This window comes from Peromyscus maniculatus, chromosome 10 (genome assembly GCF_049852395.1).
Source record: "Peromyscus maniculatus bairdii isolate BWxNUB_F1_BW_parent chromosome 10, HU_Pman_BW_mat_3.1, whole genome shotgun sequence".
Classification (NCBI taxonomy): domain Eukaryota; kingdom Metazoa; phylum Chordata; class Mammalia; order Rodentia; family Cricetidae; genus Peromyscus; species Peromyscus maniculatus.
The window spans coordinates 100,707,328-100,734,732 of record NC_134861.1 but is presented as its reverse complement, the minus strand read 5'-3'; the positions used below and the strand labels follow the sequence as shown (position 1 = coordinate 100,734,732).

At 44.3% G+C, this 27,405-nt stretch overlaps 2 protein-coding genes and 3 non-coding genes across 9 annotated transcripts in view; 1 reads left to right on the top strand and 4 right to left on the bottom strand.

Annotated features, from left to right (window-relative positions):
* Positions 1-4,502, top strand: part of Dipk1a (divergent protein kinase domain 1A) — an 81,010-nt gene extending 76,508 nt beyond the window's left edge. For all 4 annotated transcript variants that reach the window (XM_076546943.1, XM_076546941.1, XM_076546942.1 and 1 more), the window contains 2 exons: positions 1,597-1,773; positions 3,287-4,502. In XM_076546943.1, the coding sequence (XP_076403058.1) occupies positions 1,597-1,773; positions 3,287-4,099 (990 nt within the window). In that variant the 3' untranslated portion in view covers positions 4,100-4,502. The remainder of the gene's footprint in view (positions 1-1,596; positions 1,774-3,286) is intronic.
* An 840-nt stretch (positions 4,503-5,342) lies between these two features.
* On the bottom strand, positions 5,343-14,380 carry Rpl5 (ribosomal protein L5). 2 transcript variants are annotated; one of them, XM_076546944.1, is made up of 8 exons: positions 14,236-14,380; positions 12,895-12,964; positions 12,697-12,812; positions 11,098-11,232; positions 10,015-10,217; positions 8,792-8,969; positions 6,016-6,104; positions 5,343-5,496 (listed from the first exon to the last, which is right to left on the bottom strand). In XM_076546944.1, exons 1-8 carry the CDS (start codon positions 14,236-14,238, stop codon positions 5,397-5,399), a joined length of 894 nt encoding a protein of 297 aa, XP_076403059.1. In that variant the 5' UTR covers positions 14,239-14,380; the 3' UTR covers positions 5,343-5,396. The 2 variants fall into 2 exon arrangements, with proteins under 2 accessions (XP_076403059.1, XP_076403060.1); XM_076546945.1 differs by having other exon boundaries at positions 8,795-8,969.
* Positions 5,820-5,951, bottom strand: LOC121821025 (small nucleolar RNA SNORA66). Its single transcript, XR_006061729.2, has one exon. It is a non-coding gene; the product is annotated as a small nucleolar RNA SNORA66 (small nucleolar RNA).
* LOC121821026 (small nucleolar RNA SNORA66) lies at positions 8,399-8,530 on the bottom strand. The gene has a single exon (XR_006061730.2). It is a non-coding gene; the product is annotated as a small nucleolar RNA SNORA66 (small nucleolar RNA).
* On the bottom strand, positions 9,037-9,130 carry LOC121821024 (small nucleolar RNA SNORD21). The gene has a single exon (XR_006061728.1). It is a non-coding gene; the product is annotated as a small nucleolar RNA SNORD21 (small nucleolar RNA).
* Positions 14,381-27,405: the final 13,025 nt, after the last annotated feature.

Below are 27,405 nucleotides of genomic sequence, written 5' to 3'. Positions count from 1 at the left end.
TTTGGTGTATTGTGATGTGCCATTATTTATTGGCACACACACAAAAAAAAAAAACCTGATCGATCAGTTGTTGCCTCCTTGAGTGCTGCAAATGGTGGTCGGTTATTTGTAGGAATAATATGCAGAATTATTCTTTGTTAGCACTTGCCCTCAAGCTGGAGTAACTCAGAGCAAGGCTTTATAAAATGGAATAATCCAAGGGTAGTCACAGCCTGAGCTGCTGTTCCATAAACTCAGCTCTCCAGGGCAGATCTCTTCTGTTCACCTTATAGTGACATCCACAGCCAGAGTCCCAAAGCCTCAGCTGCTTTAGTGAAGAAAACTTTAGGGGCCCTCTGTTAAAATCATATTCAACTCCAAGGGTATAATGTCCTGGGGGTGAACATTCCCATCTGTGCCGGGTGTGTTGGAGCACACCTTTAATTCCAGCGTATGGGAAGCAGAGGCAGGCAGATCTCCATGAGTTCAAGGCTGGGAATTCAAAGTACTAGGCTGCTAGTACTATGTAGCATGTTCCAGGACAGCCAGAGCTACATAAAGAAAAACCCTGTATCAAAAATCAAACTACAGGTCGGGTGTGGTGGTGAACGCCTTTAATCCCAGCACTAGGAAGCAAAGGCAGGGGATCTCTGAGCTTGGTCCACAGAGCGAGTTCCAATAAATTCAGGGCTACACAGAGAATCCCTGTCTTAAAAGGGAAGATAAAACAACAGAAAATACAAAAAAAAAAAAAAAAAAAAAAAAAAAATCCCATCCCAAATGGAGGAATGAGGGGACAGAAAGACGAGATTGGACATTATCAAGGTTAAGTCCTACAGCTGCTTCTCTGGCATTCAGACACACTGACCTGCGGGCTCCTGAGGGCTCCAGCAGACCCACCCACCTGGAGTCACTGGTAGAAGACTACTTGTTATACTGCCTGTAAGACCCTCAGCACACATTCCTTGTTCTTCGCTGATGTCTTCTTTGAGTTTCCATTGCAATTGACTTTACTCCAAGCTTACCACACCATTTAGGGAGCTGTTGCAGGGAACTTAGCCTTGCATAAATGTAGTAAATACTATATAATGTTAATTTGATACATACCCACTTAATGTCCATTATTTGCCACCAGCCTAAACAGCTTAGGGAGACCCTAAATCTTAGCTGCACATTTTTTGTGCATTATACAAAAGTACAAAATCTCCTCCCAAACTAGGGACCAGAGAAATAGAACATAGTGGACCTTACTTTTGTATCCTTCTAATTCTACTTTCCAAAAACTGTATTTAGGTATGTATTATGTTCATCTTTTAAGTCGTTTAAAGAAAAGGCTTTGGGAATATTTCAGATTTGCATTTAGAAATGAAGTCAGGAGCTGGGTATGCTGTCATGCACATAGTATTCAGGAGATTAAGGCAAGAGGATATGAGTTTGAGGCCAGCCTGGGCTACACAGTGAGAGTCTCAAAAAGATAAAAATACAGTCACAGATCTAGCTGAGTGGTTCAATGCGTGTTTATGTTTTGTAGAGAAGGGGGCCCTGAACAAAATGCAGCTGTATGCTCTGTACAGTCTCCTCTCATATGACACTAACTTGCCATTCTTTTTCACAAAGATGTATTTAGGAATTTGGGATAATCTACCAGGTGTTGTGAAATGTCAAATGGAACAAGCTCTTCATCTTGATTTTGGAACTGAATTGGAGCCAAGAAAAGAAATAGTGCTGTTTGATAAACCAACCAGGGGAACTACTGTACAGAAATTCAAAGAAATGGTCTACAGTCTCTTTAAGGTGAGTGTGTCTAGTCCTACACCTCCAGTATGAAGCTGCATTCTTACAGAGGAACCCACAGGCCCGTCTTCCGTCATTGTATTGTTGACATTCTTTTACTTCCATTAGAGACTCCATCCTGAAGAAATGATTCCAAAGAAAGGGGGAAAAATTGAAGGATGTTAACCTTTATATTTATAATAGGTATAAATAGAATTGAGGGACACTAGATTGCTGCACATTTTGACATTCAACTGATAACCAGAGCCAGGCACAGTGGCTTATACCTGTAATCTAAGCTACTTGGGAGACCAAGGCAGGATAGTTGCCTCAAGTTTGAGGCCGGATTTGTTGGGCTACATAGTTAAGTTCCAGCCCAGCCTGGGCTACAGTGTGAGGCCACGTGCATAAATAATAAATCTGATACCAAAAAAGTGAAATAAAATTAATGTAGTCTAGATACCTGGATTCCCATCCTGTCCTTTCCTCTTATATGGGGAATGAACCAAGGACCACTAAACTATATCCCTAGCCCTTCCTTTTTATCTTTTTAAAAACTTATTTTGAGCCTTTAATCCCAGCACTCGGGAGGCAGAAGCAGGCAGATCTTGTGAGTTTGAGGCCAGCCTGGTCTACAGTGTGAGTTCCAAGACAGGCTCCAAAGCTAAACAAAGAAACCCTGTCTCAAAAAAAACAAAAAACAAAAAATATCAACAACAACAACAACAAAAAAAAAGAGCAAAAACTTATTTTGAAATAGACTAAATTGACCAAACTTACTTTGAATTGGAATCTTGCCTCAGCCTTCTGAGTAACTAGTACTATAGGTGTGTGCCATTACACTGGATTTGAAATTATTATTTAAATCTAAAGAAATTCATGTTGGGGAATGCTTATAATCCAAAGTCTTGGAAGGGAAGAGGCAAGAGAATCAGTTCAGAGTCTGTTGGCCTACATTTGACCGTCTCAAAAGAAAGGAAAAATACCTGTTTAGGTTTTTCTTAGTTTCAGAAATCTTTAGGTTTTATTTTCAAAACCAAAAATGGTAGTTAGAATTTACTGTTTTATTCTAGGGAGATGACTCAGAATAAAGTCACTTGCCACCAAGTCTATTAACCTGAGTTCAATCTCCAGAACCCACAGGGTGGAAAGAAAATTGATTTCCACAAGTTGTCCTCCAGCTTCCATCACCCCACCCCCACACCAAATTCATACATACTGCCTGTGTGCACAGACATACACACACAACGTACGTGTGTAATAATGTTCAGTATTTGGGATATAGGGAGTTCTTTGGTTCTATAGCAAGAGAACTGCTAGCATGGTGACATGACCTACAAGAACTCTTTTACATGGATACCTAGGGATTAAATTCAGGACCCTGGCACATAGTACTCTAGACTGGCAAGGAAGAACTACTTTTCAGCATGTTTTTTAGACTCAAGACTTACTTGCTAAACTACACAAGCTTAAAATCAGGATCCTCCTAGTTTTTATTTCTTTTGCATAACTCAACAAATCCTTATCTTGACAGGCCAAATTAGGTGACCAAGGAAACCTCTCTGAATTGGTTAACCTCATCCTGACAGTGGCTGACGGAGACAGAGATGGCCAGGTCTCCTTAGGAGAAGCCAAGTCAGCATGGGCGCTTCTCCAGTTAAATGAGTTTCTTCTGATGGTAATACTTCAAGATAAAGAACACACCCCCAAACTAATGGGATTCTGTGGTGATCTCTATGTGATGGAAAGTGTTGAATATACCTCTCTCTACGGAATAAGTCTTCCATGGGTCATTGAACTTCTTATTCCATCTGGGTTCAGAAGGAGCATGGATCAGTTGTTCACACCGTCATGGCCTAGAAAAGCCAAGATAGCCATAGGACTTCTAGAATTTGTGGAGGATGTTTTCCATGGCCCCTACGGAAACTTCCTCATGTGTGATACTAGTGCCAAAAACCTAGGATATAATGAGAAGTATGACTTGAAGATGGTGGATATGAGAAAAATTGTGCCAGAAACAAACCTAAAGGAACTTATTAAGGATCGCCACTGTGAGTCTGACCTGGACTGTGTCTATGGTACAGACTGTAGAACTAGCTGTGACCAGAGCACCATGAAGTGCACTTCAGAAGTGATACAACCAAACTTGGCAAAAGCCTGTCAGCTCCTCAAAGACTACTTACTGCATGGTGCTCCAAGTGAAATCCGGGAAGAGTTGGAAAAGCAACTCTATTCTTGTATTGCTCTCAAAGTCACAGCAAACCAAATGGAAATGGAACATTCTTTGATATTAAATAACCTAAAAACATTACTGTGGAAGAAAATTTCCTACACGAATGACTCTTAGTTCATTTGGACTGCATTGCCATCATTAAGAATCTACTTATGACTTTAAGAGCATTTAAAGGATGGCTTCTGTCCCCTGGGCCCATGAAGCCATTATCTTAAATTTGTAATGACAGTAATGGCAGGTATAGGGCCAAGAGATGTCCACAACTCACTCCTGTCCTTCCTGAGTTCACAAGTACATCCACTGTTAACTGTTTTGACTGACTCAAAATTAATGCTGTGAAAAGCCTCATTCCATACAGTGAGTGCTCTGTAGATATGTTAGCAAATCCCATTGCTGGATACATTTGCATTGAAGCTGCTGTCTAAACAAGGAAATTTATATGTGAATTTACTAATGTTTTAGCATGGTAAGAGTTTGCACCTTAACTCAAATTAAAAATGCCACAGGTAAATTAAAATGACTCCTTCTATTAAAAGGTTGGGTTTTATAGCATGGTTTATTATATTGTACTTACATATTTTAGCTTCAGATGGAGGAAATGGTTGGAGTGACTTAGCTTCACCATGTATTCCACATGTCAACATGCAGTTACCACTGTGACTGAAATTAGATCTGATGGTACCATCTTAGAAATCAACCAGCCAACAGACATCTTAGGCTGGGGATGTAATGACTGTTTTTGTGAAGTCCCAAGTTCCACAAAGCAGAGCCTGACATTTTAAGACCAGAGGTGATCAAAACCCAAACCACCTCAGCTAAATCCAGACTGGTATAAATCACAATTTTTACTTCTTGTGGGATGAAGGGCTATTTCTTAAAAGGCATAAATGTATCACCTAGTCCTTTTCCTTGTAAATTCAAGGTTTAGTATTTGACCCTTCCAATTTATTTTCCTATGTATATTCAAGTCTGACACATACCTTTCAACAGTTGCATAAAATGAAAACTAGAAAAGCCACAACCCTTTCAGCTCAAATTGTTAAATCTGTCAACTGCATTGTCATTCAACTGCATTGTCATGGGTCTGTTGCTTACCAGATTTGACAAGCTAAAAGACAGTGACTCCTTCCAGGAAGACTAGAAACCCAAGAGCTCTGTCATGTAAGATGGCTTTTTCTGGGGGCGAGGGGGAACTAAGCTTGTTTTGTGGGAGGAAAAAACTTCTCAGCCAGGTATGGTGTTACTTGCCCTTGATCCCAGCAAAGGCAGATGGATCTGAGCTCCACTCCTTGGCTTCCATGCCTTCACGCTATCCCCTAAGGTTTCGTAATAACAGCTGAACCAACACAGAAATGGCTGCTTAGTCAATAAGTTTATTATCTTTATGAAAAAATCTTCATAGAAAATTGCTTTAGCTCTCAGCAGCCCTTTCCTGAGCTCTGAGGAAGCTTGCCTTCTTTTGAGCAACCCGATCTTTCTTCTGAGCAAGAGACATTTTGGGTCGGTTCCACCTACAAAGCAAAATAAAAAGACAGGAATGTATCTCCCAAGTTCAGCTGAACAATGACAGATTTTGTAACTGGGTAGAGGTTGAAAATCTCTATTTGGAGGGATGATTTTCATAGATACATCCATCCTTTATGTGGCCTTGAACTCATGGCAATCCTCATGCCTCAACCTCTAGGGCGCTGAGATCACAAACAGTGCCACCATATCCATCTCAAGCTCCAAGCCCACTATTCAAGACTGGGAGGCACAATTGTTATGAATGTTCTGTGGGCTGTGAAGAAGCATCCATAACTACACCTCTATAGGTAGCCAGTAAAACATGCATGACTGTTCTGGGACAGAATGGGCACCTCAGTCGTTTCTGAGGTTGGTACATTGCCATCACCACAATTGCTCTAGCAAACCTGGTTCCCTTAGCCGCTGCCACATTATGCAGAGCTAGTGATCGAGTTTGCACAGCTGCTTTCAAAATCTGACCAGCAAGATGAAACTTGTTTCCCAGAGAATGGTAGCACACACACCTCTTCTTCTTCACTTCTCTCTTGGGCTTCTTCTCATAGACTGGATTCTCACGGATAGCAGCATGAGCTTTCTTATACATCTCCTCCATCTGGAACAAAGCAAAGCAAACAGTATTTGCCTTCACTTCAGATGCCCTATTATTAAGGCACAGTACTTTATTGCCTGCTCTAGTTTGTCCTGCTAAGTTCTCTAAGGAAGCCAATGTTCCCAGCTTAAACCCCAAAGTATAATCCACCTTTTCCTTACAGCATTCCCAATGTCTATCGATGTGAGAAAGCAGCCATGCCTAGAGCCTACAATAAACTTTTTATAGAAATACACCGTACTCTGTAGTCTACTGCCTGACCTACATTCTTTCAAGAGAAGGTACACACCCAAACAAGAGGATGTAAGATGCTAAACATACAGGGATAAGGAAGACACACCGATCGACAACTGAGTCTAAGGACAAGGACATGAGGTGGGGGACCCCACCAAATATGGAAATTACTAATTTTATCTCATATACCCTAGATTTACAATCTACTTTTACATGACAGACCTTTTAAAGCAATTCCCAGCACCAAAGACATACTCTACCACTGCCAATTTTTATGAGGCAGCAAGTACAGCCTCTAGAACCCTGAACATTACACCTATTTGATTAGGTTTTGTTGCGGAAACTTGGTTCTAAAGCTTGTTTAAAAAAATGAAGTCCAAGGTTGTAACCCTGAATGTCTAGTATTAACTGCAGCCCCCTGAAGTAGGTGTTCATGAGCTTGATCCCCAGCATGTTTGTTCGAGTGACTGTAATCCAGCTTTCTACACTGACTCATTCCATATGGACAAAGGGGTTTAAAAAGGAAATGCAGGAAGGCCCAACTGCACTTAGACCCCAACAATTTCAATTCATTCCCCACCCCTTTGAGAAAGTCCCCTATGAAGTGCAAACTGACTCAAACTCCAAATCCTGCCTCAGTCTCTCTAATGTTGGGATTATAAGGCAGGTCTCAAAATCCCCTCTAAAAGTTAATTTCTTGCCAGGTGATGGTGGTGCATGCCTTTTATCCCAGCACTTGGAAGGCAGAGGCAGGTGGATCCCTGTGTGAGGCCAGCCTGGTGTACAGAGTAAGTTCTAGGACAACCAGGGCTATACAGTGAAACCCTGTCTTAAACAAAAACCACCACACACAGACCCCCCACACACACACAACCACAACCACCACCAACAACAACAACAAAAACCACCACCACGACAAAAAAAAAAAAGTTAAATTTCTTGGCTGAATGTAGTGGCCCAAGCATGTGATCCCAGTACTCCTTATATATGCTGAGATTCCATCTCAGAAAACAAATTCCCCCTTCAATCCTCCATTATACAGTCCACCACAGCTAGCAAGCCTATCTGAAAACTGCAAATGGTCAAAGTTAATAACCTGGTTCTTCCCAACAGAGAAATGTAAATACAGCTTCACACATAGCTGAGACTGATTTAGGTAAAAAAAAAAATCACTCACACTGAAAAACATGCCTGCAGAGAATTCTACAGGCACACAGGAAGAGAATGCTGCAGATAAAATGAACTACAGGACGCAAGCTCAGTGGTTGAGCATGTATGCTTAGCCCTGCAAAACACTCCGGGTGTAATTCCGACCACCACAAAATAAAAAGTATTAGCCAAAGAGCAAAGTGGCATGAACACAAGGCGGCATTAAGAAATACACATCTCAGGGCTGGAGAGATGGCTCAGGCTCTTCTAGAGGTGAATTCAATTCCCAGCAACCACACAGTGGCTCACAACCATCTACAATGGGATTCAATGTCCTCTTTCTGTCACGCAGGCATCCAAAGCCCAGAAATCTGAAGTTGTGAACAAATATAACGTAAGTAGGTCAGTACAAGACCCAGGAAGACTGAAGTATAATATCACTGTTCATGCTTTTCCTGTCCTAAAAGCTCAAGCTATGAATTTAGTCTTAAGATGATATCCAAAGCACAGAGGACAGAAAATGATTTTCCAACCGATACTTCACAGTTATAATAGCTTTGTAATGACAATGTGATGTGCTCTGTATTTTTACTAAAAATTCAAAAACCATGGTCTTCAATTATTCCACTGTCTTAATATACATCATCCCAATTTTCTAATATCAAATTCACTGTTGCAAACACAATTCCTCCCGTGAACCCTACAGCTCCCTAGGATTTTAATAAACTCTAAAATGTATTGTACATTCCATCTAAAAAGTAGCTCATGCTTTTAACTCCAATACTAGGGGTTTGGGAGGTGGAAGCAGGCCTATCTTAAGTTCAAAGGCAGCCCTGGTTTAATATCAACTCCCTGTTTAATTGTTTAAGTTCAGGAGAAAGTGACACCCAGTCTCCAAAAAAAAAAAAAAGCAGAACTGTTCTGGGACAGAATGGGCACCTCGGTCGTTTCTGAGGTTGGTACATTGCCATCACCACAATTGCTCTAGCAAACCTGGTTCCCTTAGCCGCTGCCACATTATGCAGAGCTAGTGATCGAGTTTGCACAGCTGCACTGAATCTGACCCTTCTGGCTACACCTGTTTGCATCCAAGGCTTTAAGTGCTGGAAGCCCACTTACATCAGCACCTAAAAATCCTTTTCCCACCCAACATGCTAACTCCACTTAAGGCAGAAGCAGCTCAGGAGCCTGTCCACCCACACAGCAACATGCAACCTTCCATTCTGCAACTGAAATAAGCCTACGTTTAAGAACAACCCACTGAAACAAGTATTTAAGTGAACAGGCATGCTCAGGTAAATTTTTACCACGTCTGGAGTCACGTTGTTCTTGAGGTACTGAGAGAACTGTTTCTTGTAAGCATCTTCGTCTTCCTCCATCAGGTAGCGCATGTAGTCTGCGACATTCTGACCCATAATGTGCTTTCGGTGTACTTCTGCGTTGAACTCCTTGCTTTCAGAATCATAACCAGGGAATCGTTTGGTACTAAAATGAAATTTCTGTATTTTAGTGTATGGACAAATTACTACACTCCCAGGAATTCACCTCTGGAGCTGCCGTCAGTCCCGTCTTGAAACAATTATTGCATCATATGCAATCAAAGGACCAACTACTAACTGCTCAGTTAGTGGGATGTCATCACTGGCAGCTCGTCTCTAATTCCCCAAGATAAAAACTCCATAAACAAAATTTTGCTTTTCATCTTCATGGGGTCTAACTATATTGCCCAGGGCAGTCTCAAACTCCTGTGCTCTAGCCCTCCTCTTTCCCCCAAATATTCACAAAGCCAGATCATCACTTTTAAAAAATTCAACCCTCAAATCTTTTTATTTCTCAGTGGTACATAGAATAAGGGGAAATTAGTGATTTATCTAAAGTCACAATCGATGATGCTATTCAAGAAGAATTTTATAAGTGAGTATGCACTAACGTTGAGGAATTACACATTAATTACTTAATTTCCAAGAATGTCCAGCAATCTTATTAATGGCTGAAAGCTTTTGTCCCTAAATGTATATTCTTTTTTTTTTTTTTTTTTTTTTCCCTGAGACAAGGTTTCTCTATATCACAACTCTGGCTGTCCTGGAACTTGAGCTGTAAACCAGGCTGGCCTGGAACTCACAGAGATCCGCCTTCCTCTGCCTCTGGAGTGCTGGGAGTAAGGTGTGTGCCACCACTGCTAGGCTTAAATGTGTATTCTAAAAGCCACATTTCCCTATAACTCAATAAATCAACTTCTACTCTAACCAGAAAAACAAAATGCACAGGGCCAGGCGGTGGTGGTGGCGGCACATGCCTTTCATCCCAGCACCCAGGAGGCAGAAGATGATCATCTCCAATTCCAGACTAGCTTGGGATAGACAGGAGACCTTGTCTCCTCTTTTCTAATACCGTTACAGAGCTCTTCCCGTTCTCAGGTTCCTGTGCACAGCACCAAACACAGAGCACATACTGAGTGACTGCCAGAGTCCAACAGGAACAAACAGGAAGTACTGGGGTCAAGGCAGAAACCTTGAATACTGTTTATTACCTATGAGGAATAGACAAGCCTCCATCCACAGCTCCCTTCAGGGCCCCAAAAACTTTATTGCCAGTTGTAGTTCGGGCAAGACCTGCATCCAAATAGCAAGTGAAGGCACCAGGCTGACCGTCAATGCTTTCCACATTGTATTCATCTCCAGTCACCTCCACTTGGCCTTCATAGATCTTGTCCATACCAAACCTATTGAGAAGCTATGAACAGAGAAGTCAACATCAAACCCTGTCTCAAAACATTCAAACCACTAAATGTATTTCACGTCACAACAATGTAATGATTTAATCCTTATATTTAGTCATGTGATTTCTCTATTTCTTCAGTCTTATTTTGTTACAATTTCAACACCTAAATACTGAATGTCATCAGTTGTAGTTTAGGAATACTAATACTGTCTGTAGCTCTGTGATTAATTTTGGGGACTCCTCTGCTGGTACACTATGTGGCTATGGTGAAACCACAAGCCAAGGCCTTACACCTATCATAGCAACCTTCCCCCTAAAAAAGCATATTTTAGCAACCCATGATGATGGGGTCAACACCGATGCATATGCTTGCCAACTACATGGCCAAACAGTGAGCTCCAAGAACACAAAAGTAAGGCAAACTTTGTATTTTCACCTCCTGCTAGTAGATATGTCAATCTCATCAAACAAACCTTGTTAATGTCCACCCCCAAAGTGGTGAGGATATTTTCTCAAACTTTAATGTCCATATAATATATAAACTTCCTGTGGTAGAGATCCCATCGAAACAGATTCTAAGGATCTGGAGTACCCCCAACCCTACATTTTAATCCACCAGGCCTACTGATCAAAGACCCATCCCTGGAACACACAGGGTGGAAGCGAATCAACTCATGCAGTTGGCCTAACCTCCAGTGTGTGTAACAGGCATGTGCCCCCACACACATGCACACAAATAATTAAAGTTTAGTTAACCACATAGCCCCACCACTGAAGAAAATTCTATCAGAGCTGGTCTAGACAGATCCAGAAACAATAAAAAATGTAAGACAGACAAAACCCCATCCCTTGCCAACAGTTGACACTCTCCAAAAGCCATAGGGGTACATACCCTGCGGGCCAGCAGCAGGCCAGTGCAATAGGCGGCAGCATAATTTGTCAGGCCAACCTTCACACCGTACTTGGGCAGCTCGTGTGCATACGCTGCGCACACGATCATGTCCCCTTCTATGCGGGCATAGGCGATCTGCAGTGAGAGAAAAGCCAGGTTAGTAACTGGGCGCTTCAGTACTTGTCTAAGCGCCTCTCAACAAGACGTGGGGAGAAGAGACAGCTCAATGAACACCCATCTGCGTGGGTGTCGCCCTTGCGCACCTACAACTACACTCAGTCAACTACACAGACGCTTAGCAAAAAAAACAGTACGGCTAAACACACACACTAGAACCTAATTACAATAAATAATGAAAAATAAAAAAGCAGGGCAGTGGTGGCACACGCTTTAAACCCGCACTGAGAGGCAGAGGCAGGTGGACCACTGAACTCAGGCCAGCCTGGTCTAGAGTGAGATCCAACTCAAACCCCCTAATTCCAAAAATCAAGGCAACAACAATTACTTAAAAATAACTAAGTCTTAATCCATGCTCAGTTATCAGAAGACAACCCCGCCTTCACAGCCAATACATTTGCACAGAAAGCAAGTGTACCTATCTCCTAACCAGCAAATTCCAGCTCCCTATCAGCTAAGCTCTGAAGATTCTGAATACAGGAACTGCTACTGGCTTCCAAAACAGAAGACATTTTTGTACATTTTTTGTTGTTTTTTTTTTTTTTAAGCTAAGGAACCCAGGGCCTTGCGCTCTACCACTGAGCTAAATCCCAACACCATTTCTGTACATTTAAAACCCGTTTCAAACAAGAAATAGCAAGCTCGTTTTTTCAAACCAGGCTCTCACTCTATAGCCCAGGTGGTAATCACCCTAACAATTACCAGCCTTGGGGGCTGGAGAGGCGGTTCAGTGGTTAAGTTATTCTTCCAGAGGACCTGGGTTCAATTCCCAGCATCCATATGGCAGTTCACAGCAGTCTGTAACTCCAGTTCCAGGATACCTGACAGCCTCATGCAGGTAAAACACCAATGCACATTAAATAAGTAAGTAAATAAAATTTTGAAAAGTGGGTCTTCCCACTTTGAAACAATTACTGGAGCCTCTTTAATGAGTCAAGTGGCATAGAGTAAAAGCCAGGGGCTAGTGCATGACAAACTCTACTCCGTAGTAACTGGGAGACTAGACCTCATACAGTTAAGTTTATTAGCATGCACAATATTTGGGGGAATACAATGCCACATTTCCTCTCTTTTTGTCTAAAATTTAAAAAGCTTATAACTAATACAAGAAAAATTATATCCAGTAAGTATATACAATATACACAGTCAAGACTACATTAACGATGTCTAGTCCATTAACATCTGACAGATTCAGATAAAAACTCCATTATATATATATATTAACAATGTCCAGTCCAGTAACATCTGATAAACTCAGACCAGCCTTTCTCCTCAACTCAATAAAACTGAGTCAGGATTTCCAAACCAAAATAGCAATTTTGAAGTCTCAGCTTCAAACTTACTAACTGCAAGAAAATCTTCTCTAGCACACGACTAAGAGCTGTGGAGTCGGATCACACAATGCTCAAATCCAGAACTCACCTGGCAGATGATATCTCTGTTGGTTACACGAACTATCATCCTGTATTTGGGTGTGTTGTACTTATTTTTGTCTTGGATCACCAATCGTTTCCGAGCATAGTAGTCAGTTTTACCCTCTGCAAGAAAAAAAAAAAAATTAAGAAGGATGTTCCACCATCAAGTTGATTCAGAAACTGAAACAGGAAAAGCTGCTCATACCTCGCCGCCTTCTAAATCTCACTTGGTATCTCTTAAAGTAGGCCTTATTCTTGACAACTTTCACAAACCCCTTTAAAGGAAAAACAAAAATGTTGTCAGTTTTACTAAATGTTTCATTCAATGATTTTTTTTTAGATAGGTTGTCACTATATAGCCCAAGACGACCCAGAGGTTGATAGCTTTTGAGTGCTGTTAATAGGCTTTAGTCTATACCTCTGACTTGAGTTAACCATGTAACAATATAACATTCAAGAGCAAATTAACACAACTGTCAACTTGTAGCATGTTTCTAAGCTGACTGGAGTAAGAATCACTCTAGAGCAGTGGCTCTCAACCTTCCTAACGCTGTGACCCTTTAATATGTTGTGCTGACCCCAACCACAAAATTATTGCTGCTACTCCGTAACTGTTACTGTTATGAATCGGAGCATTAAATATCTGATATGTGACCCCCAACACACAGGTTGAGAACTGCTGCTCTATTTTCCTCGTGAAACACACACAGCCAAGCTTTAGAGAACGTGCAGATGGCTGGCAGGCGCAAGGCCCTGACCTCAGCCCTCCACAACTGCAGGTTCCTACCGACACTTGACAGGTACCAGCTCTCTTTAAACAATCTTCCAATTCCTGTACCCGCTTTCCCGTGCACTGGTACCAACTGATCCCTGTGCCCACCTTCTGGGAAGAATTCACCTGTGCAGCGACCTGAGCCCAAAACTGCGCCTCACCTCGAGACTTTAACCTCACCATGCTCACTTCCCCGCTGCCGTTTGTGAAAACGCAAACCGAGGGCTTGGGTGCTACCGCCGGGCGCGTTCAGGCGTCACTCCCCACTAACCAGACCTGCACGCCAGGAGAGGCCACGTCCGCCCCCACCCCACCCTGAGAACGAGGCCCGGCCACCAACTAGGGAGAGGAGTCGCCGAGTCCCCAGCGGCGCGAGCTCCCTTCCGGGACGCGGGACGCCGGCCTCCGACCTCCACTGACGTCCCCGGCCCCGGCCCGGGACGGGCTTGCACACCGCGGCCCTCCGGGCAGGCGCGGCGGCGGCCGGGGCTCCCCCGCGGGCCGCCGCCCCTGCCAGCCGGGCCCCGGGCCCCCTCCGCCCCAGCAAGCCGGGCCCCCGCGGGCCGCCGCCCCAGCAAGCCGGGCCCGGGCCACCTCCGCCGAGCCCCTCCCCCCGGCAGCCATGCAGGCCACGCTGGGAGCGGCGGCCGCGCAGCGGAGGATCCAGTGCCATCCGCCGCCCAGGCCGCAGCAGACGGGCCGCGAGCGGGCACCAGCGAGGGGGCGGGCGGGCCCCGCGCGCGCGCGGCCCCGGGGCCCCAGATGCCCACTCACCATCCTGCGGAACGGCAACCCGCGACCGCGGCTCCACACAGACCTGCGGGCCCGGCGGCGCTAGGGGGAAAAAGACCGGAGCGCCGTGCGCATGCGCAGTATGTAGCGCCGCCAACACGCAAGCGACGCGGGGAAGAGAGCGGCTGCAGGCCTCAAGGCGCGCGGCCGGCCTCCCCCTGCTGGCCGGAGGATGAATGTCAGCTTTCTGCCTTGTCTTACTCAACCTGAAATCCCAGTGCACAGGCAGGAAGCCCAGCCTGAGAGCCTCAGACTTGAGGGAGGAGAGATTCCCTGACTCTGCTTCAAGCGCACTTTTCATTCTCCGGCGCGTGCAGAGTGCCGACCTCCAGTAAGCTCTCAGTTACACGGAAAAACAAACGAAACCTACGGCACTCTCCAGTTGCCTTATACCTCCCTTGTCCGTCTCCCTGGATTCCTGCCATAACCACTCGTTTTCTCTACCTCCATCTCTCTGAGCTAGTAATCTGAGTTTATTTAAGCCCCCTTCCTCAAAAGTTTTCCTTCTAGGGCTGGGGATGTAGCTTAGTGCTGCTGTCTCCACACTTGGAAGGGAGAGGAAGGAGGGTCAGAAAAGTTTACTCTGGGCTGCATGTGAATCGGAAGCCAGCCTGGGTTGCGTGATACCTGAAGGGAAAAATGTAAACAAACATTAAACATATGAAAAGAACAGTTACAAGGGTGAGAGATTTACAAACTCAACAAGAATGCAATTTGATGGAGAGGATGTGGAGCAAAGGGAACACTCCTCCACTGTTGGTAGAAATGCAAGCTTGTACAACCACTGTGGAAATCAGTATGGCGGTTTCTCAGAAAATTAGGGATCGAACTACCTCAAGACCCAGCCATACCGGTAACTCTTGGGCATATACCCAAGGAATGCTGATTCATACCACAAAGATACATGCTCAGCTATGTTCATAGCAGCACTATTTGTAATAGCCAGAACCTGGAAACAACTTAGATGCCCGTCAACTGAAGAATGGATAAAGAAAATGTGGTACATATACACAATGGAGTACTACTCAGCAGAGAAAAACAATGAAAGCATGAAATTTGCAGGCAAATGGATGGAACTAGAAAAAAATCATCCTGAGTGAGGTAACCCAAACCCAGAAAGACAAGCAAGCATGATATGTACTCATAAGTGGATTCTAGATATAAAATAAAGAACAATGAAACAATCAGACTACAACCCACAGAACCATGGAATATATATATAGCCTAGGGGACTCTAGGATGACTGTGGCTTATAATAAATTTTGGTTTTACTCAAAAAAAAAAAGAAAAAGAATGCAATTTGAAAACTGCTCCCCATAAACAAATTCTATGTACCCAATTATTTTTAACAATAGCATTTTATTTACGTGTTTTTTGGTTTTTTGAGACAGGTTTCTCTATGTGACCTTGGCTGTCCTGGAACTTGCTCTTTAGACCAGGCTGGCCTTGAACTCACAGAGCTCCACCTGTGTCTGCCTCCCGAGTGCTGGGATTAAAGACATGTGTTAACCACTGTCCAGCATAGTAATAGCATTTTATGACTGACTCTACTACCCTGATTTTGCCGGGGTGGGGGGGTGGGGGGGTGGGAAGGCACCTAAAAATATTTATATCTTGCTGGATATGGTAGCACACACCATTAATCCCAGCACTTGGGAGGCAGAGGCAGCTGGATCCTCTGTGAGTTCGAGGCCAGCCTGGTTTACAGAGTGAGTTTTCTCTCCCCCCTTTTATTCTCTCTCTCTCTCTCTCTCTCTCTCTCTCTCTCTCTGACATTTATTTATTTATTTTGTGGAGGGTGGACCATGTATGCCATAACAAACATTTAGAAGTCAGAAGATAACTTGCAAGCAATACTCAATTATCTCCTTCCACACAGTTCTGCTGATCAAATTCGGGTTATCAGCCTCGGGGACAAGGGTGTTTATCTGCTGAGTCACCTCATTCCTGTCCCTGCATTGAGTCAGGTGCCCAGTGCTTCAAACTGGCAGTAATCCTCCTGCCTCTACCTAGTCCTGAGACCACAGGTGTGCAACACCATACCCAACTAAATTTAATTCCTTTTAAAATTCAGATTCTATTTAGGTTATGAACATTTGTATTAACGTAATTCAGAGCAAGCAATACTACATAAGTAGATATCATTAACTCAAAATTCATTTTTCTGAAAAGACTGATTTGCTCTTTATTTGAGCAACTTTATCGTCTCTATGTGTGTATGTACACGAGTGTACATGAGTGTAAGCGTAAATGTGGCTTCTGTGTGTGGGTGTGCACACAAAGTTTATAAGAGGGTGCTGGGTGTCTTCCTCTGATACTCTCTACCTTATATACCAGGCTGGCCTCGAACTCAGAGACCCACTTTCCTCTGCCTCCTGAGTACTGTAATTAAAGGTGTGCACCACCACTGCCCGGCCTCTACCTTATTCTTTTGAGACAGAGTCTCTTACTGACTCTGGGACTTAACTTTTTTTTTGCCTGGGCTGACACCCAGCAAAGGCTAGTTATCTTCTTGTCTCTGTCCCCACAGTGCTGAGGTTACAGGATGCCTGAGACCATACCTGGTTCCAGGTTCAGGCTCAGTAAGAGACTGCCTCAAAAGAATAAGGTAGAGAGAGTGATGCAGGAAGACACACAGCATCGTCTTGCAGCCTGTGTGTGTACACCCACACACATATGCACGCTCAAGCTGACACTAGCAAGGCAGTGAAGGTGTTCAAGTAAATAGAAATCAGTCTTCACAAAAGGGAGTTTTGAGGACGTGGGTTCCGTCAATGGTAACAAACTGGTCCTGGCAGCACACTTCTATAATCCCAGCACTTGGTAGTGGTGGCAGGCAGGTCATTCAAGGAGGCCTCTGGCTGCACAGGGAATTCAAGGCCATTCTGGGCTAGAGATAAAACAATAACAACAACAGAGGTGGGTTGTGCTGTTTCGATATGACACTTGTTATTTAAAAATCTTTCCCACGGGGATGGAGAAGTGGTTCAACAGTTAAGAGTACTCACTTACTGGTTTGATCCCCAGCACCCACACAGTGGCTCACAACACCCTCTTCTGACAGACCACGGTGGTCATGTGTGCAGGAAGTGCACATTCATTCATACACACAAAACAAAAATAATTTTTAAAAATGAATCTTTTGCATTCATTGTCAGAAAGAAAGAATTCCAGAATTTAATTTTCTCTCTTGTGTTAAAAAAAAAAAAGTATTACTCGAGTCCTGCTGCATGAAAAAGCAATTTTCAAATGTCAACAACATCAGAAACCAAAGTCTTCATGACCTTCAGAAACAATTGCCTTCTGTTTTGAGGACACAGCACAAGAAATCTGTGTTAGCGTTTTCCTGGGGCCTAGGAGGTGTCAAATCCAGGGTAGATGCTTGGAGCCTCTGGTTCAGTGTATTCAGTGATAGCCATGGCCATAACCATGTGTTGTCACCATACATTATTTTATAATGGACATTTTTTTATATTTGTTTCTGTGTATGGATTTGTAAAGTTCCAGGCTGGAGCAAGATGCTTCCCTGCTGCCTGGGTCAAAGGGAAGTTCTTCTTGGAAACATACATACTCCAAAGATCACAGGATGTAAAACATCCGTGCTGTCCCATGCCTGCTGGACTTTCACTGGCTTCCATTGATCTATTGTTGATCTCAATGACTCAGATTTGAGTGGGAACTAGAACATGAAAAAAGAAAATGGGTCCCTTGGGTTTCTGTATATTAAAAATAGCATAAGCAAATGTACAACTCAATGTTAGGGCATTTACCTAGCATGTGTGGAGCCCTGGGCTTGATCAAAACCACTACCCTCTGCCCTGGATAGTTTTATGTCAACTTGGCACAAGCTAGAGTCATCAGAAGGAGGGAACCTTAATTGAGAAAATGCCTCCCTAAGATCCAGCTATAGGGCATTTTCTTAATTCAAGACAAGGTCTTGAATGCCATTTGTGATGGAGGATGACCTTGAACTTCTGATCCTCCTGCTTCTGCCTCTTAAATGCTACAATTATAGGCGTCTTGTTTTATGAAAGACTGAGGTGTTGTGTGAGAGACTTCCTTCAGAGACATAGCATACACACATCTATTTCTCTCAGAAAGAGAACCTACCACAGAACAAAGTAACAACTGCATTGTGCTGGATAGTTTTATGTCAAGTTGACACAAGCCAGAGTCATCAGAGAAGAGGGAGCCTCAGCTGAGAAAATGCCTCCTTAAGATTGGGCTGCAGCCTAGGTGGTGGCGGCACGCCTTTAATCCCAGCACTCATGAGGCAGAGCCAGGCAGATCTTTGTGAGTTACAGGTCAGCCTGGTCTACAGAGCGAAATCCAGGAAAGGCACAAAGCTACACAGAGCAACCCTGCCTCGAAACCCCCCCCCCCAAAAAAAATGATTGGGCTGCAAACACCAATGCTTTGCAAAGCATTTTCTTAATTAGTGATTGATGTTGGAGAGCCTGCCCTACACTCTCTCCATTCTGGGTGGCACAACCCTGGTCTGTCCCAGGTTCTATAAGCAGGCTGAGCAAGTCATGGGAAGCAAGCCAGTAAGCAGAACCCACTCATGACCTCTGGATCAGCCCCTGCCTCCAGGTTCCTGACTGCTTGAGTCCCTGTCCTGACTTCCTTTGATGATGAACTGTGATGTGCAATTGTAAGCCAAATAAGCCCTTTCCTCCCCACCAATAGTAACTGTGAGTAAGACATGACTGATGGGTGGTGGTGGCACGCTTTTAATCCCAGCACTTGGGAGGCAGAGGCAGGTGGATCTCCGTGAGTTCGAGGCCAGCCTGGTCTATATTGTGAGTTCCGGGAAAGGCGCAAAGCTACACAGAGAAACCCTGTCTTGGGGGGGAAAAAGGTATGACCAAAGTCCAGTTTGGAGTCACTGACAGGATAATGGGTGAGGGGACTGACAGACATGGGTGAGGGAACTGACAGACAGACATGGGTGAGGGGACAGACAGACAGACATGGGTGAGGGGACTGACAGACAGACATGGGTGAGGGGACTGACAGACAGACATGGGTGAGGGGACTGACAGACAGACATGGGTGAGGGGACTGACAGACATGGGTGAGGGGACTGACAGACAGGACATGGGTGAGGGGACAGACAGACAGGACATGGGTGAGGGGACTGACAGACAGGACATGGGTGAGGGGTTGCTCCAGGCACAGAGATAACTTGAAAGCAGCTCCTTCACCAAAAAGCCCACCCACCCCCCAGAACTGCTTACAACCCAAGAGCACTGCATCCTTCAAATTCTCTGAACAGTGGCCCGAGAGGTTTTCTCTCCGCAGCTCTGTAGCTCTGCAGGTCAGCGTCTCCCCGCAGCTGTTCACTCTTTTCTATAAAGCTAGGGGAGGGGCCTTCAACAGACAACCTTGCAACTTTCTCAGACACGTGGCGTTTGTCAACCTGAACCTCACTGAGCCTCTCCCTCCTCCTGGAGGAAGTATTCCAGTTAGGAGGAAACTTCAACAGAGATTGAACCCACCGCCTCATGCATGTATGCTAGCCTGACTTTGCCAACTGAGCCACATTCCCAGCCTTCCTAGACCCCACCCCACGCCCCGCCCCACGCCCCACCCCGCCCCACCGCCTTTTTTGCTTTTTTGTTTGTTTGTTTGTTTTTTGTTTTTTGTTTTTTGAGACAGGGCTTCTCTGTGTAGCTTTGCGCCTTTCCTGGAACTCACTCTGTAGCCCAGGCTGGCCTCAAACTCACAGAGATCCGCCTACATCTGCCTCCCTGCTGAGTTTTAATTGGGCACGTTAATTAGGTGAGCCAAAGGGGGCTTCTGATTGCTGGACTTTGGTAGTCAGCCTCTGGAGGTTGAAGTGGCCGAATAAGGGCATAGACCTTGGTGGCTAGCTTTAGGAATGTAATCCAAGGGTTTAGCCAGGGAGAAGGGATGGGGGAGAAGGGCGAGGCCTGCCAGAGCCAATGCTCTAGTGGGCCGGTGTCTCTTCACTCAGTTCACAGCTCAGGGTGGACTTGAATTTGAGACAGTCCCACCTTCGCCCCCCAAGTGGAGGCATATAACTTTTTTTTTTCCTCTCTTAGATTTGTAAACTGGATGTGGTGGCACATGCCTTTAATCCCAGCACTTCGGAGGCAGAGGCAATGGATCCCTGAGTTCAAGGCCAGCCTGGTCTACAGAGAGAGTTCCAGGACAGCTATACAGAGAAACCCTATCTTAAAAAAACAAAATATGGGCTGGAGAGATGGCTCAGAGGTTAAGAGCACTGGCTGTTCTTCCAGAGGTCCTGAGTTCAATTCCCAGCAACCACATTGTGGCTCACAACCTTCTGTAGTGAGATCTGGTGCCCTTTTCTGGCTTGTGTACATAATAAATAAAATAAATCTTTAAGAAAAACCCAAAATATATGTATATATATACTTTTCTCTTATGTGTATGAGTGTTTTGCCAGTATGCATGTATATGCATCACATGTGTGCCCTAATGCGGAAGAGAGCATTGGATCCCCTAGGACTGGAGTTACAAATGGCCACGAGCTGCCATGTGGGTGATGGGAATCAAACCTGGGCCCTCTTGTTGTGTAAGACTGAAGCAACCCATCATGCAGGGAAGCTCTGTAAGTAGGAGGTAAACAACCCAAAATAATTTCAGGAAGTCCCTGAAACCTACCAGATTCACTAGGCTCCTGCCCTCCAGAGTAAACAATAAAAACTGAGAATCCCCCTCAGACTAATTTGAGGCTGAGCTGCTAGGAAGAAGCAAGAGGAGAAAGCAAGAGGAGAAAGACTGTACAGAGGAGGACTCTGAGACCAGACCAGCCTTCTGGAAGAAGCAGAAGCCAGCTGAGCTGCCTGGAAGAGGTTTAGATCAACTGAGGCACCTGGAAAGGACGCTCTCCAACCTGTTGAGTTGCCTGCAGCTGTGCGTTCCCAGCTTTGTGAGCTGTCATCCATGCTGGGGTGGGCTTTGGTGTCCAAGACAGGGCTTCTCGGTGTAGTTTTGGTGCCTGTCCTGGATCTCTCTCTGTAGACCAGGTTGGCCTCGAACTCACGGAGATCTGCCTGGCTCTGCCTCCCGAGTGCTGGGATTAAAGGTGTGTACCACTGCCACCCAGCTCACCCATATTCTTGTAAGTAATGCAAATAAAACTCTATGGTTCACCAAAGGCTGAGGGGCCCCCAACTGGATCAGGCCCTCTGAATAGGTGAGACAGTTGATTGGCTTGATCTGTTCAGGAGGCATCTATCTAGGCAGTGGTACCAGGTCCTGGGCTCGTTGCATGAGTTGGCTGTTTGAAACCTGGGGCTTATGCAGGGACGCTTGGCTCAATCTGGGAGGAGGGGACTGGACCTGCCTGGACTGAGTCTATCAGGTCGATTCCAGTCCTTGGGGGAGACCTTGATCTGGAGGAAGTGGGAATGGGGGGTGGGCTGGGGGGAAAGGGAGGGGGGCAGGAAGGAGGAGAACAAGGGAATCTGTGGCTATTATGTAGAACTGAATAGTATTGTAAAATAAAAAAAAGAATGAGTATATAAAGAAAATAAAAATAAATAAAAATAAAACTGAGACAAAAAGAAAAAAGAAAAAAAAAAACTCTATGGTTCACTCTTTTTCTTCTCCTAGAAAAAATTTTGTCACACAACACGAAGGAGACAGAATAGGGTGTCAGATTCCTGAAATTGGAGCGTGACAGTTCTGCCCTTATTCTGGTTTTCCAACTGTTCTTTCCTGTCTTCTCTTGGATCTGCTCTAGCAGCCTTCACTTCCACCATTTCATGGTGATGGCTCTCATCATAGTTCCAGGAGATTATTGTTCCTGATATCTGTGGTCATTTCTCTTGACTTGTGACTAAAAATCAACCCAGTGCTCCTTTTTGTTGTTTGTTTGTTTTTGTTTTTCTGAGACAGAATTTCTCTGTGTAGCCCTGGCTGTCCTGGAACTCTCTCTGTAGACCCGACGTGGCTCAAACTCACAGATTCAAATCACCTATCTCTGCCTCTCCAGTGCTGGGATTAAAGGCACATGCCACCACCGCCCAGCTTTGTACCCACAGTTTATGTAATTAATATGGTATGGTCCTATAAGTGGATTTTTAAACAGATGAAAGGTGTAGAAAAAACTCACCCAATAACCATACAGTGTTCCCTTCCCACCCGAAGCCTCGGAGCACAATGGAAGGGAGTGTGAAGCTCGAAAAGTTAGTTTTCTAAGGGTGGGAAAAGACCTTAGTCTACAAAAACTGTCTCACGTTGCCTGCATGGTCTAGGATGGAGTCAGTGAGTGTCAAGGCTTTCCCTAAGGCAGTGGTTCTCAACCTGTGGGTCAAAACCCCCTTGGGGGCCAAACCATCCTTTTATAGGGGTCATATATCAGATATCCTGCATATCATAATTTACATTATGATTCGTAACAGTAGAAAAGCTTCAGTTATGAAGTAGCAATGAAAATAATTCTATGGTTGGGGGTCACTACAACATAAGGAACTATATTAAAGGGTCACAGCATTAGGAAGGTTGAGAACCACTGCCCTAAGGTCAGCAGGAGGCCCTATGACCCGAGGGCCCTGGTTCTTTAATCTTTAGTCTCTGGGATTTTTGTTTTTTTGTTTTTTGTTTTTTCGAGACAGGGGTTCTCTATGTAGCTTTGTGCCTTTCCTGGAACTCACTCTGTAGCCCAGGCTGGCCTTGAATTCAGAGAACCGCCTGGCTCTGCCTCCTGAGTGCTGGGATTAAAGGCATGCGCCACCACTGCCCGGCCTTTTCTTTGAAGTAAATTTTAAAAAAAAAAAAAATCACTAAATGTTTTTTTTAATCTTTTTTTTTTTTTTTAAAGATTTATTTTATTATGTGTACGGTGTTCTGCCTGCATGTATGCCTGCAGGTCAGAAGAGGGCGCCAGATCTCATTACAGATGATTGTGAGCCACCATGTGGGTGCTGGGAATTGAACTCAGGACCTCTGGAAGAGCAGTCAGTGCTCTTAACCACTGAGCCATCTCTCCAGCTTTTGTTTCATCAGCTTGGATGTTTTGGGTATGAAATGTTTTCTGGAAAAAAAAAAGAATATTTATGTGTAATGAAAGTTAATGAAACAAATGGCCTTGAATCTAGAACTGACTTCGTCCCTCATTATGACCACCATTACTGCACCTACCTGGGCCATTCTTTTCTCAACTTCCCTGGAGTCAAGAAGCACTCATTGAACATAGGTATTCTCATGTCTTTTCCCTATTTCTTTCTTCCTTCCTTTCTTCATTTTTCTTTTCTTTCTTTTTTGAGCTGGAGTCTCATGTAGTCCAGGCTGGTCTGAAATTCACTATGTAGCACAGGCTGGCCTTGGCATCCTGATCCTCTTGCCTCTACCTTCAAATATTACAGACATGTGCCACCATGTCTGGCCCCATATCCCTTTCAACAGTTTGGTTAGGTAGTGTCTTTCCCAAGGTGTTACTTAGTTCTTTCTAAAACATTGTCTCGGGCTGGAGAGATGGCTCAGAGGTTAAGAGCACTGACTGCTCTTCGAGAGGTCCTGAGTTCAATTCCCAGCAACCACATGGTGGCTTACAACCATCTGTAATGAGATCTGGCACCCTCTTCTGTATACATAATAAATAAATAAATCTTTAAAAAAAAAAAAAAAAAAAAAAAAAAAAAAAAAAAAAAAACATTGTCTCAGGTCTTTAAAAAGTCGGTCTGTCCTGTTTGCTTTCTGTTGCAGTCATAAAACAAGGACAAAGAGCAACTTGGGAGAGTACAAGTTTCATTTCAGCTTACAGATTGTTATAGTCTATCATTAAAGGAAGCCAGGCAGGAGTCCCAGGCAGTAGAGACCGCAGAGAACCCTGCTTACTGGCTTGCTTCCCCTGGCTTGCTCAGGACCACTTTTTACAGCAATCCTCCTTCATAAATTAGTGATTAAGAAAATATCCCACAGCTGGGAAGTGGTGGCACATGCCTTAATCCTAGTGCTCAGGAGGCAGAGCCAGGCTAACCTCTGAGTTGAAGGCCAGCCTCATCTACAAAGTGAGTTCCAGGACAGGCTCCAAAGCTACACAGAGAAACCCTGTCTCAAAGAACCAAAAAAAAAAAAAAAAAAAAAACCATATGTATTTTTTTAATTAGGAATACAAGCACACACATAAACACATATGTAACAACAAGTAATGAAAAAAAGAGGTCATAGAATTGAGAATGGGGTATATAGGAAGGTCTAAAGGGAGAAAAGGGAAGGGGGAAATGATATAATTATATCATTATCTCAAAAAAATGTGTATGGTAATCATCAAGTACAGGAATCACCTAAACAGTCTGAATAAAAGAATGAAGTGAAGTGTGATAAATTAAAAAAAAAAAATTAAGAGGAAATCAGAGAAAATGCCTCACAGTCATGCCTATGGACCACAAAGGCATTTCCTCAACTTATTCTCTTTCCAGGTGTCTCTAGGTTTGTTGACAAAACTGACCAGCACAGTGACCTCACTTGGTTGCCCAGATTGCCTCTGAGTCCCGGGGTTCAAGTGATCCTCCAGCCTCAGCCCATAGAATAACATGGAAGAAGCTTGAGTCACCATCACTATTTAGTTTTCAGATCTTGAGACCCTTTCTGCAAATGGCTTTGCAATTCCCTGCTACATTTCTAAGATTCATTAATGATGTCGGTTGAAGCTTAGTATGTTTTTACTGTTACATAATATCGTGTTAATATAACACACACAATCTGTCATCAATGAGTATTTGGATTGTTGCTGCTGTGAATATTCTTGAGCCTATCTTCTAAAACACGGGAAAGAATTTTTCCAAAGCAATTGTTTTTATGCAATTTCCACTACAACCCAAATGACCACTACATTTTGTCCCAATTATTTCATGACACAGGCAGCTAGCAATCATACCCTTCCATGCTACAACTACCCTTCCATTACTACTAAAAATGGTAATTATTTAGTTTGCTTTCAAACATCAAGATGCCTAGAGATTGAATTGGTAGCTTTTCTTATGTGTTACGGTTTGACTCTGAAATGTTCCTCATGGTTCATATTTTGAATACTCAGACCCCAGCTTGTGGGGAGCTTTTAGGAGGGAGAGCATGGTTGATGGAAATAGGTCACTATTAAACCCTACCCTGGTTGTGGTTTAACTCTCTCTGCTTCCTCGTGCTTCTGTAGATACAAATGAAGTTGCTTCACCCTAAACTATGAGCTTAACAAATGTTCTCTCCCTTTTGTTGTTTGGTCTGTGTTCTGTTACAATGACTCCAAGTCACTAGTATACTATCTTAAAAAAAGAAAGATATAAAGAGATAGACAGCCTTTGTTGTTGACTTCTAATTTAATTACACTGTAGTCACAGAAAACATTTCATACAGTGCTGAGGAGATGCTCAGTGGATAAAGTGCTTGCTCTGAGAGCCTGAGGACCAGGGTTCAGATCCCAGCACCCATGTGAAAAGCCGGGCATGGCTGCACATACCTGTTCCAGGTTCAGGGAGAGACCTGAGCTACACAGTGATTTCCAAGTCAGTCGGACTGCTGAGTTAGGCCATCGCAATAAACAAACAAACAAACAAACAAACAAATAAAAGAAAAGCATGAAAGCTTGTGTGCAATTTTGCCTTGGAGGAAAATGTAAATGGAAAATTATCTTTTTGCTGGGCGTTGGTGGTAGTGCACGCCTTTGATCCCAGCACTTGGGAGGCAGAGGCAGGTGGATCTCTGAGTTCGAGGCCAGCCTGAAACCCTATTTTGAAAACCAAAACCAAAAAAAGAATCTTTTCGGGGATTATCACAGGAGAGAAGGCAGAAGGATCATAACATCCAGAGAGAGGAGACATCTGCTGGCCTGACCACACAGCGGCACACATGAACTCATGTGCTGGGATTTCATACACAAGACCCGCCCACCCAGGATCAGGATGGCCAAAGTCTCAGCATAGATGGGGGGAGGGGGAGGGCAACATGTGAAGTCCTACCCTTATTGAGCAGTTGATGGCTTCTGGGGGTGAGGAGGAGTCGGTTTTCTTCAGAGATGTGGGTGGTCTCTGAGAGGCTACACCTGCCCCAGCAGATGATCACACACCTATGCACACAGGCAGACTTAGGCTGGGCGGTGGTGCACGCCTTTCATCCCAGCACTCGGGAGGCAGAGGCAGGCGGATCTCTGTGAGTTCGAGGCCAGCCTGGGCTACAGAATGAGTTCCAGGACAGGCACCAAAACTACACAGAGAAACCCTGTCTCAAAAAAACCAAAGGAAAAAAAAATAGACTTAGTGGATATTTTGAAGAGAGAGAGCACGTGAAATTGGGAGGAGAAAGTGGTGGGGAGACAAGAGATGCTGGAGGGGATGAAAGGGAGGGTGGACTTGATCCAAACACATTATATATGCATATGCATAGTAAATAAAGCAGTTTTTAAATAGACTAGCAGCGGATGAATCAGATGGGAGTTTTTCAAAATGAGTCCTTGTTGATACAGCTGCTACAGTTTTCTTCCTCCAGGATGATCTTCCTCCAGGAGCCCGGTGGTGCCACAGATGGATGCACATATGCTATAGGCAGCCCGGGGTCGGTGAGACCATGGAAGTCCAGCCAGCCATCAGTTACCCACCACATCCTTCATTCCACTACAGAAACGGTGGCTGGCATCTGCCTCTGATGCCACCTTGTGAAAATTCCTCCAACCACCTGCGTATCAGTCAAGTCTCTTGACTGCGGATAACAGAAACTCAACACTTGGTGCTCACCACTCCCTGAGAGGGGTCTTAGTCTTCTCTGTGCTAGGAAATGGGAATTCTGTCTTGTAAGTGTCTGGGCCACAAGTTTCTCTTACCCTCTTATCCAATAGCCCATCTGAAGGAAATCTTGTTGGCTGAAGTTCTATTCACATTCGGTAATTCCTCAGCACTGGCCCTGGGCTGTCAGCAGCTCTCAGTGGCTGCTGCTGGTCTCTGCTTCTGCCCTTGCCTCTCAGTGTCAGTTCCCTGTGGAGCAGCCAGTCGTAACTTTTAATCCTTATGGAATCAGATCACTGTGTCTAGAATAAAAGCCAAAGTCCTAAAATGGCCTAGAGTCCCTGTGTCATCTGGCCGTTCTCTGACGTGTATGTTAACAATGTTTCTAATCCTGCTCATTCCGTTCTCACCAGACTCTTGTCTGCTCGGTGTTCCTTGAATG